This window comes from Falco naumanni, chromosome 15 (assembly GCF_017639655.2).
Source record: "Falco naumanni isolate bFalNau1 chromosome 15, bFalNau1.pat, whole genome shotgun sequence".
NCBI classification, from domain to species: domain Eukaryota; kingdom Metazoa; phylum Chordata; class Aves; order Falconiformes; family Falconidae; genus Falco; species Falco naumanni.
In genome coordinates, this window is record NC_054068.1 from 22,090,783 (window position 1) to 22,106,131 (window position 15,349).

At 57.5% G+C, this 15,349-nt stretch overlaps 1 protein-coding gene across 3 annotated transcripts in view; it reads left to right on the top strand.

Annotated features, from left to right (window-relative positions):
* CPNE2 (copine 2) overlaps window positions 1-15,349 on the top strand; it is a 59,841-nt gene that overhangs the window by 3,186 nt on the left and 41,306 nt on the right. For 2 of the 3 annotated variants that reach the window (XM_040615681.1, XM_040615683.1), the window contains exon 2: window positions 13,690-13,886. In XM_040615681.1, coding sequence (XP_040471615.1) covers window positions 13,690-13,886 — 197 coding nt within the window. Of the gene's footprint in view, window positions 1-5,374; window positions 5,522-13,689; window positions 13,887-15,349 lie in introns of those variants that run through there. The other variant, XM_040615682.1, reaches the window with a different exon arrangement.

The window sequence follows — 15,349 nt, forward strand, 5'->3', positions numbered from 1 at the left end:
CTGGACCGGACCCTCCAACCCCTGGATCGGACCCTCCAACCTCAGACAGACCCTCCATACCCTGGGGCAGCCCCCCCCACACACTTTGCACGCCCACGCCCCTTCCTCAGCCCCAGCCCCTCTGTTCGTGCGTGGTGTACAACTCGTCCCGCCTGCCCCACTCTCCCTGCATCCGCATCCGCTCCTAGAGATGCCAACCGGACACACCGGGGCCTGGTGGCCTCGCTCCCCGGGGACAGGGACGGTTGGTTCCCCTGGCAGAGCCCCGTGGCGCGGGGGCACCGGCGAGCCGGAGGCCCAGCAGTGCCCAGGTGCTGCTGCGGGAGCCCGTTGGCAGCCTGGTGCTGCTCTGGCTGGTGATGCTGTCTTTGTGCAGTGCCTTCCGGGGGGGCTGCCCCTCTCTCCCCCGCGCCTCGGCCTCGGAGATGGCAGCGGGCAGCGCGTGTTGCTCAGCGGTGTGAGGGGCTTGGGGGATGGCAGGCGGGGGGGTGTTTTCCCATCAGCTCCACCCGTCTGAGGACCTGACGCAGTAAGGGTGAGTAACCCTAATTTAGGTGACTGGCTGGAGGAAAGCTGGTGGGGCTGGGGGGCTTGGTGGGCTAACACCCCCTCTGGAGCTGGTCACCGTGAGGAGGGTGGAACAGGAGACAGAGGTGAGTTGAGAGCTGAGCTTTGGTGGCAGAAATGTCTCCAAAGGACTTGGTCCTTGCTGCTGGCTCCCCGACAGCCTGAACTGCTTCATGGGAGGGAATCCGGAGGATCCCTGTGAGCCCCGAGCCCCAGGTTTGAAGCCTCCTGGAGATACACCAGAACCTTCTGGAGAAGCTGGAGTCAGGATCAGGCCAGTGTGAGCACAGCCCAGGGGCGCTCAGTTTTGGGATGCCTGTTGCTGGCATTGCCTCCTCCTGCCAGCCCCGGTATCAGGGGATACCACTGTGCTTTCCTGGGGCTGGTAAATGTCTTATCATGGGCCAGAAAATGCACCCCATTGAAGCCCGTTGAGGGGCTCGAGCAGAGCAACGGGAGGAGGAAGGCTGGAACAAAAGCTCAGGGCACGTGGAAAGGATCTTTTTTGAAGAACTGAGATGGTGGAGGATGTTTTCCTGGAGTGGCCTTGGGGAAATGCTACATTTGCTTTGGTTACAGCTGCGTGACAGCCTGGGACATACATTTTCTGGTGATGTGTGTTTTTGTTTCTCTGCTGTTGCCTCTGGAGCATCGTGGCTGGGATAACGTGGAGGGAAAGCACCCCATGAGGCTTCCACATGTCCCCCAAACTGCACCTACCTGTGTTGCAGGCAGCCCCTCGCACTTGCCTTGGGCAGACAAGCAGTCCCGGAGCTGCTTTCGGAGAGCCCAGCATCCCTCATCATGCTGGGCCCGGGGTTTGGCAGCCGCCTGCCTCCCCGGTACCACTGGCACATGCCGCACTCATCCTGGGACCTGCTTGGTCAGGGACACAGTTTGCATCTCTCGAAGGCGCTGCAGGTGTCGCACCGTAGCAGTGTGAAGGTGGGCAGGGCCATAGGACTGCTAGTATTTGAGATGCTGGCTGTGACACTTCTCCCTCCTGAGCTCGACCTGAAGAGAAATGAGATCATCTGGAGCTGCATCAGCGCTTTGCCCCGGGGGGAATCCTTGCTCTGGGGTCTGTGCTGGTGGGCAGCGAGGGACCCTGTGCTGGTTGCTGGCAGGCTGGTGCAGTATGTAGAGCCATTGCTTGCGGGGGTCGGGGGGAGCCCAGTGCCTGGCCAGTGTGTGCTGGAGGAGGGGGCACATGCCCCATGCACGGGGGCTTCCATTGCAGAGAAATCCTCCTAGTGTTCAGCCGCCCTGGCTGAGCTGTGGGTGAGAATGCTTTTTGCCCTGGCGGATACATCAGCCGTGCAGCCCTTGGCAGTCCTCATCCCTGCTGGTCCTCCAGCCATCCGATCCTTTCCCTCGCCCTGACAGCGGGCTCACGCAGTGCTGGAGCAGCCTCTTGCTACCCTGTGATTTACCAGTCTGTCCAGTTATATACTGGAATTGCACCGGCTTTTTTCACCTTTTAGCAGCCTCAGTGTGGCGTGTGAAGAGTCTGGGAGGAATAACTTCTTCTCTCGTTCCCATTACACCCAGTGGAAAGAGTTTCCCACTGACTTCAGTGGAAACCTCTGCCCGGGGAAAGCTGGCCGGAGTCGCTCACACTGCTGTAAATCAGGGCTTGTTCTCCGGGAGCCGTTGGCGTGCCGAGAACGTAATACCCGGTTAATTGATGAAAAAGCAACGCTTGCAGTCTCCTGTCCTGGTTCAGGGTTGTCAGCTCTCATAAGGACCTCTTTATGTGAGAGTCTTGGCTTGTGTTCAGAGGCAGGGTGGGGGGGAAAAGGAGAAGAAAAGGTAAATTTTCTGGTGCAGTGGAGTAGCCAGGCATTTGAAATGGTGCTCCTGGCAGAGCAAAACCGCAAAACAGCACGGAAAAAAAAGAATTGAATGCTTCCCCCCCCCCCCCCCCGAAATCTTACAGTTTGTCTTTTAAACCTCTGTAAAATATTTGTTGAGGGACCTGAGTCATCACTTTTTGCTGCTTTGACTCAGTTTCCTGGCTGCTGGCTTTGCAAGGTTACTTGTTTGGATCAGAGAAGCAGGGGGAAATAATAATTCCTGGGAACTCAGGTGAGTTTGGAGGTCATAACAGTATTGTTAAAATACCAGAAAAACAAACAAGTGTCGTATTCAGCAGGAAGGGCTCTACTTTTATTTGTCTGCTGCTTTTGCTGAGGCTTTGGGAGCTGTCAGATTTTCTGCCTGTAGCCAGCAGGGAAAGGCTCGCGTCTAAAATAGTCACTTTCCCCCCCAGCCCTGGATTTTTCATCATCACGTGATTCCAGAAGCTGAGGATTTAGGAAGAAACATCAGCCATTGTGGTGCTGATTTTAAAAATTAGACAAGATGGGAATGCAAGTTTTGCTGTTAAACAGCGAGTCCAGTGCTGGGCAACCATTTAAACCAAGTTTTATATTCTTTCGAGTTGTGTCTAAAGCTGTTGGGAAGGGGTTGAAAATTTATCAGGCATAATTCTCGTATAAACCGCTGGATTTTTTTGTATCACTGGCATACAAAACCATCTCAGAGTGAAGCTTCACACGTCGAGTGGCAGCACCTCTCTGCTGCAAAGCAGGCCAGTAAAATTATTTAGGAAAAGGTTGGATTGTAGCGATGAAAGTCACCTCTGTGCAGGGTAGAGGTGGGCACGTCATCCAGCCCGTGGGCACACCAGCAGTGCTCTGTGTGCCTCAGTGCTGGCATGCCTGTGCAAACCGGTGTTGCACGTAGCTACCCATTAATTAATATTTATTTATGTTTTGGGGGAGGGCTCTGAAGCTCTGGCTGCTATGGGGATGAGATGGCGCATGGGCTGGAGGGAGCTGCGTGCCTGTCCGCTGCTGGGGCTGCTGGCCTTGCTGGCTGCCATGCTGGTAATCTGGCGTGCGGTTACGTCAGCAGTTACAGATATTTCTCATCGCTTCAGTGATGTTTTTTTTTTCTTCCCCTTTCACGTGTGATAGATGGTGTTGGCTGGAAATAGGAATTCAATTAAAATTCAGAAAGCCAGCATTTTTGTTTTCAGTAACTTAGAAAAGCCTTTAATAAGTTAAACAGCCAGTATACATTAAGTATAATTAAAATGCAGGAGGTTCACTCTGCACCTGTGAGGGAGCTCCACTGGCTGCATGTCCCTCGCAGCCCAGCCGCCCTCCTCACGGGGAAGCCCTGCTCCTTTACATTTTGTTGGGTCCAGCTTTAACTAAGTCAACTTTTTCCTCCAGATCTGGTTGTTGAAACAGATCTGTCCCCCCTCACGGTGACAGCGTGCCCAGCTCTTGTACAGCCGCTGCAGCAGCAGGGTGGGACAGTTTTAATGCCTTGGCTGGATGTTAGAATCCACCCAAAACCCTGAGGGTGCCTCGCGATCCCTCCTCAGGTCCATCGCCCGCCGTGAGCATTGCTGCCAGGCGGGGGTCAGAGATGCCTGGCTGGCACTGGCCTCCGCTCGCCCACAGCCAGCAGGCACTGTCGCTTTCTGCTCCGGCATGGCAAAGGGCAGCATGGCCCCGGTGGTTGGCAGCGCGTGAATGCGGCAGCCGCAGAGCTGGCGTGTAAACCTTCGCCTTGGGTCTGCTTTGTGGGGCTGTTGTGTACAGGGTTTGGTGCCATTGCCAGGATTCGCTGCCGTGTCACCACATTTTCTGCCCTAAATCACTAAATCGAGCCCCAGAGGAAGCCTGTTGTCAAGCGAAAACGTGCGACCTCCTCCGTGTATCTAAGCCAAATACATGCCTGCCAGCGGGGACGAGAATGGGGTCGGTCTGTGCGCTCGGCTGTTGCTGTACGTCCTTAACGGGGGACGCTACTGCCTCTCGTCCTGCCCTGCCCCTCGCTTGCCCTTTCTCCATTTCTGAGCAACAAGCCCAGAGCCGCTGCCTCTCTGGAAACCATACAGAGATTTGCAAGCAGGGCATGCCGTAGGCACAGGACGTGCAGCAATCGCAGGGCATGCAGTGAGCACAGGATGTGCAGTGAATGCAGGGCATGCAGCAGTCACTGGGCACACAGCGAGCATGGGATGTGCAGTGAGTGCAGGGCATGCAGCAGTCACTGGGCACGCAGCGAGCAGGGGATGTGCAGTGAGTGCAGGGCATGCAGCAGTCACTGGGCACACAGCGAGCATGGGATGTGCAGTGAGTGCAGGGCATGCAGCAGTCACTGGGCACGCAGTGAGCAGGGGATGTGCAGTGAGTGCAGGGCGTGCAGCAGTCACTGGGCACGCAGTGAGCATGGGATGTGCAGTGAGTGCAGGGCATGCAGCAGTCACTGGCCACACAGCGAGCATGGGATGTGCAGTGAGTGCAGGGCATGCAGCAGTCACTGGGCACGCAGTGAGCATGGGATGTGCAGTGAGTGCAGGGCATGCAGCAGTCACTGGGCACACAGCGAGCAGGGGATGTGCAGTGAGTGCAGGGCATGCAGCAGTCACTGGGCACGCAGTGAGCAGGGGATGTGCAGTGAGTGCAGGGCATGCAGCAGTCACTGGGCACGCAGTGAGCAGGGGATGTGCAGTGAGTGCAGGGCATGCAGCAGGCGCCAGACGTGCAGGGGGTGCAAGGGAGGCTGGGCTCTGCCTCCCGCAGAGGCAGCCGTGGTACAGTTTGGCAGCAGCCACAAAGGCCGTTCGGTTTCTCTCCGGTTCGGAGGCGATACTCTGTGTGTGGTTTTTTGCCACTTCCCGATTTTCTGAGCGCTCCCCCAAAAGGCGCTCAGCCGCTGCAGCTCCTCCAGACCCCGTCAGCAATGGTGCTGCCTCCCGCCGCACGTCACCGCTGGGTGTGGAGGAGCGAGTTTTGCTTTCGTTTGCCGGGCTGGAGCCCTTGGCTTTCCGCCGGCTGAGAATCACGGAAACACCTTCGCCGCTGGGACCCGGGGCCCCGAGTCTCCCGAGCACTCGGCGCTCCTGCTCCGCGGGGCTTGCCTTCTCTCGCCGGTGAGCAGCTTGAGATACTTTGGGGACAGTGTAATGACTTCGTCGGGAGCGGGTGGGAGAACGGATCCCGCTGCCCGTTGCCGCCGCGGTGCCCGGGCCAGCTGTGCCCCCGGCCGCCGGGTGGGTGCCAGCCAGCGGGCAGACGAGGCTGCCGGCACGCTGGGAGGTGGTTGGTTTTGCTCTCATGCCCCTGGCTTACTGGGATCTCCAGTTTCAGTGTCTCGGTGGGTGTGAGCCCCTCTGCAAGGACACGGGTCCCATCCTCTGGTCCTGGAGCACTGACTGTGGCTCTGGCCTCCCCCTGAGCAGGACGCTGCCACACTTACGGGACCGCTGCCGGGGCTCGTGCCTTTGCCTGTGCCCCCCTGGGGGACAGGGCTCCCCAGCTGCTTGGGGCAGAGCAGCCCCAGGCCCCTCCAGGCTCTGCTTGGCTGGGGGAAGTGGCCAGGGTGGTACCACAGGGGGATGCGGGGCGATCCTTGGGCACATCACCAGGGTTACGGGATGGTGCAGGGGGGATGCGGGGCAGGGTGGGACTGTGTGGAGGAGTCTTGCTCCCACCCTGCGGGTCCCTCGTCGTGAGCCGGTTTCTTGACTGGTGCCACTCTTCCCCGGAGTCCAGCAGCTGCTGTGGCACACATGGGGATGGCAGAGGGGCAGCTGGAGGCGGTGGATCTCTGCTTGACATCTGCGGTGGCTGCCTCAGCTCCGGACCGGCCATGGGAAGTGCTTTGGAGTTGCTTTTCTGGTGGTGATGTTTGCAAACAGGGCCAGCAGCGGATGGTGCTGACACCCCTGGATGTCACGGGCAGCACAGGGAGGCCCTGTCCCGGCTGGTCCAGCTGGGGGGATTGTTACTCCATCCACACAGCTGCTTCAGAGCATCTTCCCTAGCTCCAGCTGCTGACAGCCCTCTTCGTGGTCCTAAATCCCAGAAGGCAGTGGTCAGCCTTGGGCTGGACCCCCGGGTGGGGGAGAGGGGAAGTGGCACAGAGCAGCGAGGGGCTTTGCCTGCGGAAGAGGTCTGTGGAAAGCAGAAAACGAGCTGGCCCCATCTCCAGCTGTGGGGGGATGGCTGTGTGCCACAGTGAGGTTGGGGCCGTGGTGCCTGCAGAGCTCTCTGCCTCTGCTTCTGTAAGTGGGAGATACTGGTCTACAAGGGTCTCTGATTTAGTGAGAGCGCTGTCGGCTCCACTGCTCACCGTTTGCACCACACGACTTCCCAGGACAGTGTTAATGCTGCCATTGACAACTGACGTGGTCTGCGAGGTCTTCACAAGTGCTCATGCCATTGCAGGGGATGTGTGAGCAGCAGAGGACCTCTGCCAGCATGATCAACCGTAAATAATGTTGTCTCCTAATCCCCTTTCCCTTGAGGGTCTTATGTGCCGGACCTGTTAATGCGATTACACTGGTATTACGGTGTGATATATTATGCTGTTATGGTACCTGTCAGCGTCCTGACTCCGCGGGGCACCAGGGAAGCTGATGCTCCAGCACCTTTGGGTGGATGGAGAGGGCATCCCACGGCATGTCCTGGGAAACAGCAGCTGGGCAGGGGATGCCCCTGTCCCCTGCCTCTTCGGCGGGTCATGCCCGGCAGCCCCTGCCAGGCCGAGCAGGCTGTGGTGGCTAAGCACCCAGGCAGGGCCACCAGGCAGTGGCACCATTGGTGGGACAGGCTGCGTTGCAGCCCCCCTCCACGCACCCCAGGTGCCAGCCGGCTGCCTGGCAGGGTCCCGCAGGCAGGGCTTCAGCATCCCCAAGCAGGGAGCAAAGGCTTCACCCAGGGGCTTCCTAGGACAGGGGCTGCTGTCCCTTGTCCCCAGTGCCTGGAGTGGCCCAGATGGTGCCTTTGCACCAGTGAACAAAGGAAGGGCCAGGGCTGTCGCTCGGCTGGTGGTGGCCACTTTGTGGTGTTGGGCATGGAGGGACTTGCCCGGCCCCTGGCCCTGACACAACCCATGAGACCAACTGTAGTCTGGGGAGGTCTTCCCGGGGTGGGACCTGCTCTTCGATGGACATTGAGGGTATGGGACAGGTTTGGGCTGCCCTTTGCTGAGCGATACTCTCTGGGGCAGGTACACGGGAGGATGGGGCTGCCTGGGTCAGGTGGGGGCACAGGAGCAGTCCTGATCTGGCTAAGGAGCGTGATTCAGCCCCCCTGGGGACCCCAAGGAGTGGGTGGTCCTGCCGGCTGTGCAAGGGCTGGGGGTTGGGGTGGCAACCCCCCTATGCTTCTCACTTGCACCATGTGCTTTTAGAAAGGATTTTTGGGATGTTGGGTCAAGCCTCGTATTACTTTCCGCTGGACTGCCCCAGCTCCTCGCGTGTGCCCTGCCTGCCAAAGCTGGCTATTCAAACTCAGACTGATGTAGAGCTATGCAACCACAAAAAAGGTGTTTGAATCCTGTCCCAGACCATTACAGCAGCCTTCCACTCTCTCCCCTGTGATAAATTCATTTAGCTACTGCCAAATGGCGTGGTACCATACCAACCCAAAGCGGAGATTGCAGTGAGGTGGGAGACGATGGGATGTTTCAACCCACCGAAGACCTCTTTCCCTTGAAAGTGCCAGAACTCAACAAGTGCCGCCAGGATGGGCTTGTGTTTGGTGCCTTGGTCTGGGACCCTGGCTCATCCTCCCTTCCTGCCTGTTTCTCCCTTGGGCTTTTGTCCCTGTTCCCTGCATGAGCTGCAGGATTCAGGAGAACTCTCTTGCCTGTCGGGGCACGCCGGCTGGGAGGTTGTGCTCTTGCACAGCTGGTTGGCAGAGCCCTCTGGGCAGCATCTTCTTCTGCTGGCTGGGAAGCGGGATGCCATCTTTCCGCAGGGGCTGAAATGTGAAGCTGCTTTGGGGAGCCCCCTCTGGTGCCGACGGGTTTGCCTCGGGGTTTTCCTGAGATTTGTGACTCCCAGGTCACCCCGAGCGACTTTGCATGGCTCCGCTGATCATCACCCACCGGGGAAGCTCGCTGGTGCTGCCCGTGTAGCAGCTGGCACAGCCACTTGGGGTTTTGGCAAGGAGGGCACTGCCTGCACCGGCACCAAACTGTGCCAAGACCTGGTGGACAAGGGCTTTTGTGGGGACAGCAGAGGTCTAAGAGGAGCTGGGCATTGGGGGTGACTATTGCTTGGGCACAAGATGAAGAAGCAGCCACTGTAGCACCAAGGTGGCCACCAGCCATCGTCACGCCTCGCCTGGGACAGGGTTTCGTAGCACTGGTGCAAGAAATCCAGCTGTTGGCATGAGAGCATTGCCTTTTGAAGCACCTTTAGGCACTGTTTCTATCAGGAAGGGTTCAGTGGGGAAATTACTTAATTAATGTTGTCCTGAACCCCTTTTTCCCCGCTATATCAGCCACCTAAAATATCTCGGTACAGTCCCCTTGCCTTCTTTCATCAGGCAGGACTGTGGGACTTGCTCATGATGTGCCAGCCTGGGCATCCCCCTCGGCCAGGGCTACCCTACATCTCCTGGAATTTGGGAGAATTTGAGCTCGGTCCCAGCCATGCTGCCCACGCTGGGATGCTTGGAGGCAATTTTCAGCCTTTCCCTGCCTCGCAGGAGAGATGAAGATCCTGTGATGGCAGCAAGTACCCCAGGTACCCCGTTGCAGGGCGTTTTCATGTGCAAGCACCCCCTTTCTGCTTCCCCCCCGCCTGCTCGCCGGCAGAGGCATTTGCCGGGGAGGGGACCAGCAGCAGGCTGCTGTGTACATGACTAATTGCACGTGCATTCAGAAGGTAACGAGGCTGTTATTAAGACCAGGTGCAGGCTGGTGAATCCACCGTGTTGCCTAGGCAAGGCTGAAAGGCAAACATTTTTGCTTTGCAAAATAATTCTGGAGATGACTCTATTTGTTGACAGGAGGGAGCGCAGCGGCTGCTGTGGGTTTTGACGGTGTGGGGAGCTGCGTTGGGCACCCGTCACGGTGCATCCCGGCTTTCCCTGGTGTCTCCAGCTCGGTGTGTGCTGCGTTTCAGCTTTTCTGCTGCTCTGGGCAACCGGTTTGTGTCTTCCTGCTCCTCTCCTTCACTGCAATCTTCTGACAACCCGTTTTCACCTGCTCTTACATCCTCCCTCGGGTACCACTACTCTCCTGCTGCGCCTCCACTGCCTGTGGACTCAGCTGTGTGCTTTATGGGACCCCAAACGTGCCTGTTTGCTACTCACCTTTCTCACTTCCCCTTTCCAGAAAGGAAACTTGCTTCTACAATTGCATTAGGCTGCAGTGGGACAGCCCGAGCAGGTAAACTGAGTCACAGGTGACTTCTGTGGGGTACTACAGAAATCATGGACCACCCCGAAGAAGGGAGGGACCTCCCCAGGAGGGACCCAGAGGGACGTTGCATCATAGCGCTGCTGGCTAGCAGCACTTCTGGGGCTGTTTTAAATATGCCCTGCGAAAATAAGTCTGATTTCTTTAAGGAGAGGAGATCACTGATGTTTGAGAGCACTATGAACATTTTAAAAAGCTGCCAAAATGTGTCACTTAAAGCACAGCTTTATTTTTTTTCCCCTCTGTTTTTTTCCTGTTAATGCTTAAAATGGGGCCTTAGCGTGGCCTGAGCAACTGCTTCTGGTGGGGCTTCACTTCTGTGGAGGGGAGGGGACCCCCCCAGGCAGCAATTAGCTGGCAAAACAGAGATCTCCTTCCCCTCCTCCTCTTTCAAATAAGTGAGGAAGAAGAGATCCCAGGGCTTCCAGCCAGCCCTTCTGCGTGTGCCTGGTGAATCTGCTATAGAGTGCAGGGGGGGCTGTGGGGTGAGGAAGAGGAGGAGGAGGAGGAGAACATCTGTGTGCATTGCTCTGGGTCTCCCAGGTGTTCATCTCAGATGTCCTGGGCCCAGGGCTTGTGCGTGCCCCCAGCCAGTGAAACCCCTCGCTGTGGGACACTGCAGGCACAGAGCAGCCTGGGGGGGACCAAGTAGTGGAGGAAGGAGTACTTGAGGGTTACGGAGCGCAAAGATGTGTCTGGCTCGGGAGGTCCTGGAAGCTGGAGCCCAGAAAGGATTTGGGAACTGTGCCCCTCCACCCGGGTCCTGCTCTTGTGAGACCTCTTCAGGCATCTGCTGTGGCCAATGGCAGGGGGGACTGTGGGGCAGGGGGAGCTGTGGGGCAGGGGGGACTGTGGGGAAGATGGGCATTGGTGCGTGTCCCTAGACCTCTCATCGGTGGCCTGGCCGTGTTTCAGCAGGAGCCCACGTGTCCGCATGACCAGCACAGAATCAGCAGCTGGGATTGTCCGTCAGGAGGTTCTTTGGCCACAGATGCTGAGCAAGTCACAGGTCTCTGTTCAGGGCGGCAAGTGCAGGGGGAGGAGAATAAGAAAAGGAGGAGAGACTGGAATACAGCCGGTGGCCCTTTCGGGGCCAGCTCAGACACCCCCGAATGTAAAGCACTTGGGGGTTGGAATGGCACCAGCTTGCTGAAGCCTGGCAGTGCCTTGGGTGGGAAGATGGGAAGCCTCTGAGACAGGGGGACCCGTGGCTGCTGCTGAGGCCAACCCCCTGCCCTGACTTTTTCATTTAAACCCATTACTTTATGGCTGAATCGGGACGGTTACGCTGCTCAAGGTTTTATACCGGGGCTGCGGCTGGGGGGAAGGAGTAGCCCGAGCGGTGATTCAGGAGAGCTGCTCATCTCTTTGGCATCTCCATCTCTGGTGAGCTGGCTGGACCAGCAGCTCCTCAGTGGAAAAATCATCTTTACTGGGATGGTGGGGAAGGGTTGGCAGCATCTTCCCGCTGACTTTTGCCTTCTGGGGGAGGGGCAACCATGGGATTTTGTGCTTGGCGCTTGTGAGATGTCATCAAGCTCTCCAGGTTGGTACCTGGGGGAAAGGCCAGTGTCCCAGTCCCGGATTTTGGGTGCCCAGGTGGGGAGTGTGTCCATGCAGGGGATACGAGTCCCACCAGGTCTCTGTCCTCAGCCGGCCCTGGCTGGTGCTGGCCACCTCTCCTCTGCCGTGAGCCTGTGTTGACCATGGGCTCCCTGGGGAGCACAGCAGGCTGAGCGCAGGGGCTGGAGCACGGGCGATGCACAGTACACCGAGAGGATGTTCTAGTGCCTGCCAGCCCTGGGAAAAAGCTTTTCCACTGAGTCATCTGCTGCCTTTGGTTTTTGTGAGATGACGCCAAGATTTGGGGGAAGAGGAGATGGAAAAACCCAGCCCAGATCTCCCTGCTCCAGCAAGACCAGGTCCACGCCAGCACAGCTGCCCCGTGTTTGCTTTTTTGGAGGGAGCAGCAGACAGACAGCGGCATAAATAGAACAGGCTTGCCTATTTTAAGACATCAATTACATGATCTCTGCATTAAAGGAGAAAAAAATAAAAAAAAAATCTTAGTTTTAGCTGCAACTGGCATCATGGGCTTAGAGGAGCAGAGGCAGCTCCGGCAGGGATGGGTGTCTCGCAGCCATCGCCCCGGCAGCCGCAGGAGCTTCGTGGTGGATGAGCCATGAGGACTTTTGCTTTCACACGTGTTTCTCCGCGAAGTCATGGTTGATGGATGGTTGCCCACACATGCCACCGTTTTACGTTGTGCTGCTGTGGACAGGGAGTGACGGCACAGGGCGGGCTTGGTCCAGGCAAGGGGAAACTGCGCTTGTGGGAGGGGTGTGGGTGCTGTTTCGGTGATGTACAGGTGTGTGCGCCACCAAGGATGGGGATTTTCTTCTTCTGGAGATGTTTCTGGGTTCTTATGGAGCTGAAATGATTGCCCCACTCTTGCCCTGAACAGCAGTCTGTGAAGAAGAGTTTGCATTTACTGTCAGGGATTAAACTCAGGCTTGTTTCTGGTGACTTGGTGTCAAGCAGAGATCTTGGCAGGCCGGGGTGGGGGGTGCTCAGAGCCTTGGAAGTGGGAGCTGTTTTGTGCTTAGTATGCATTGCAGCTGGGGCCGAGTGCTCAGGGTGGCCAGCGGCGAGCCCAGAGCTCCCTCTCCCACAGCCGTGCTGGGATAACCCCATCCCTGTCCATCCCCGTCCCGGCTCGCAGGCTGAGCCGCAAGGAGAGAGGGCAGCAGCCCAGCTCCCAGCAGCACAAGTGCCTCTACATACTCGTGCCACGGCAAAACAAACCAATAATATTAATTGGCATTTCAATGTCAAACAGCAGCAGATGGCTTGTCAGGGTGGGGGGAAGGGGATGTTTGGGGTTTTCATATAAAACCCTGAAAACTTGCACTCTTGAAAAAGAGGGTGAACGGTATTGAAGCAGCAGCTGAAAAGAGCTCTCTCCACTAGCAGCCCCAGCTACAAAATGTCATTAGTATGAATTAATCTGAAAATGCTTTTTCTTCTCTTTTTCCCCCTCTTTCCTCTTCTCTGTTGAAGACCGTTGGTGGTTCTTGCTGAGTAGACAGCACATCAGAAGGCAAAACTGTCACGTGGGATGGGGTTTTGCACTAATAATGGTATAAAAGACATTTATCTCTGCAAAATGGCTTTGGTAGTGGACTTTTGCTAAGCTCTTCTTATGTTACAGGGTGTTTTATCAGGGCCCTGTAAATCATCCTGTGCAGCAGGTCCTGCAGGGGCTGTCACATTTCCCTTGCTCTTCTGCAAACCAACTGTGGCTGCTTTTTTATTGCTGCCAGAGCCGCTGCTTTCTGCTGGGCTGGTGAGCTGCATGGAGGCAGGGCTGGAGCTGCCCTCCCCCCCAGCCGTCCTTATAGCCTCACTCCTTTCCCTATGAAGATTTGTGGGGCAGAGCTCGTTTGGCCCTTGTGGCTTGGTCCATGGCTTGGGACCAGCCAGATAACGACCACTTTTCACATGGAAAGATGATGTGGAAGTATAGTTCCTCCCCACAAAAAAACCCAGCATGCTGGAAGAAGAGGCTGGGGGACCCCCCAGTTCCTCGGGGGTGGGGGGTAAGCAGAAGATGTCACCTTTCCTTGAAAACCTGTTACTTACGGAGCAAACCCAAGGCAGCTTGTAAGTGCTGTGCTGGGCACACCACGGCTGCCTGGTGTGGTGGCCACCACGTGGGTTGGTGGCTGGGCAGGGCAGGGCAGATGCTTTGGAGCCAGAAAAGCCTCGCAACATACCGAGTGTGCCTTGGAGCACGAGGCCGTGGCTGTGCCCGGCCCCCGGTGCCGCAGTGCTCGCTGCCCCCCCCGCTTGCACTGAAGTCTCTCTCCGTTCTCGTACCCGCAGAGTGCCTGGAGCTGCTGCCGTTGGTGTCCATGGCGTACACCATGACCCCCACACCGGCGGGACCCGTCGGCTCCCAGTACTGCGTCTGCAAAGTCGAGTTGTCCGTCTGTGGCCAGAACCTTCTGGACAGGGATGTCACCTCCAAATCCGACCCTTTCTGCGTCCTCTTCATGGAAGTCAATGGGAAGTGGGTGGAGGTAAGTCCTGAAGCTGCGTGGATCTCCTCCTCTAGTGGTTTGCCCGTGCCAGTGCCTTCTCCCGCTGTGCTCCACTGCGAGGCCGGTCCTTGTTCCCCCCGAGCAGGGGTGGGAGCTCTTCTGCTCCTCCCCGGGCTGCGCGCGGTGCCAGTGTGTTAATGATCCTGCGTTCTGCAGCCAGCCTTTCCCCGGACCGCTCTGCCTTGTGCTGGGTGGTCGGTGTAACGGCAGACTTCAAGTTGCCAGCCTCTGGCAAGGTGCGTGGCAGACGTGGAAGGATCTTGCCACCTTCAGGGCAGTCCCCACCCTTCTCAGGCTGCTGTGAGCTGGGTGTGCTTCGGCTCGGAGTGCCCAAAATGCTGATCCCATGTGACAGTTAGGCGTTGTGAGGTCCTGCTTGCAACGGGTGTGTTTCTAGGTGTGTGAAGATGAGCTGGTTCTTGGATCCTGAGTTGCACGGGAAGCTGCTCTTTGGGTTTTGCTTGAAGAGTGGCTCTTCCTGGGGGGCAGGAGCGTGCTGGATGAGGGTCTGGCCGGTCAGTCCCGTGGAAAAGCCCCATCCAGGGCAGCTTACGCTCTCAACACCCGTGGCCTCCTTCAAGAGGTATATCAAGGGCAAGAGTCCTTAAGCCAGATGTTTCATGGACCGGTGGTGGGGAGGTCAGGACCATGGGATGGGGAAGGAGACTGTCGGGAGCTGGGTGCATGGGGGGTTGGATCGGTTCAGCTGCAGAGAGACAGCACGCATCTGGCAGGTCCCATGTGAACCGTTTGCAGACACTGGCCTGTCCTTACCAGATACCCCATAAATTGGTGCTTCAGCTGCCATATCTGATACTGGAAAGAAACCGCAGGTGGTTTTGTTATGTGGTTGTTTTTGGAAACCGTCTCCTTACAAACAAGAGAGGTAATTCCTACAGGAAGGGAGGAGGAGGGGAGGCATCGTGATGTATGCAGCAGGACTGAGTGCACCCTCAGCAGGTTTGCTGAGTGGTGGAGCTGGTTTCCTTGAGGGAAGGGACACGGTCTGGAGGGACTGGGGCAGGCTGTGCGAGTGCACCTCTGCCAGTCCGTGAAGTCCAACAAGGCCAAATGCAAGGTCCTGCGCCCGGGTCAGGCAGTCCCCAGTACCTATACAGCCTGGGGGGTGGGCGGGTGGGGAGCAGCCCTGTGCGGAATGACCTGGATGGGTGGGTGGGTGACAAAGTGGATGTGACCCGGCAACATTCACTCATAGCCCAGAAAGCCAAGTGTGTCCTAGGCTGCATCACCAGCGGTATGGCCAGCAGGTCGAGAGAGGGGATTCTCTCCCTCCACTCTGCTCTCGTGAGACCCCACCTGCATCCAGCTCTGGAGTCCTCAGCGCAGGAGAGATATGGACCTGATGGAGCGGGTCCAGAGGAGGCCACGCAGATGGTCCGAGGGCTGGAGCAGCTCTGCTGTGAGGGCAGGCTGAGAGAGCT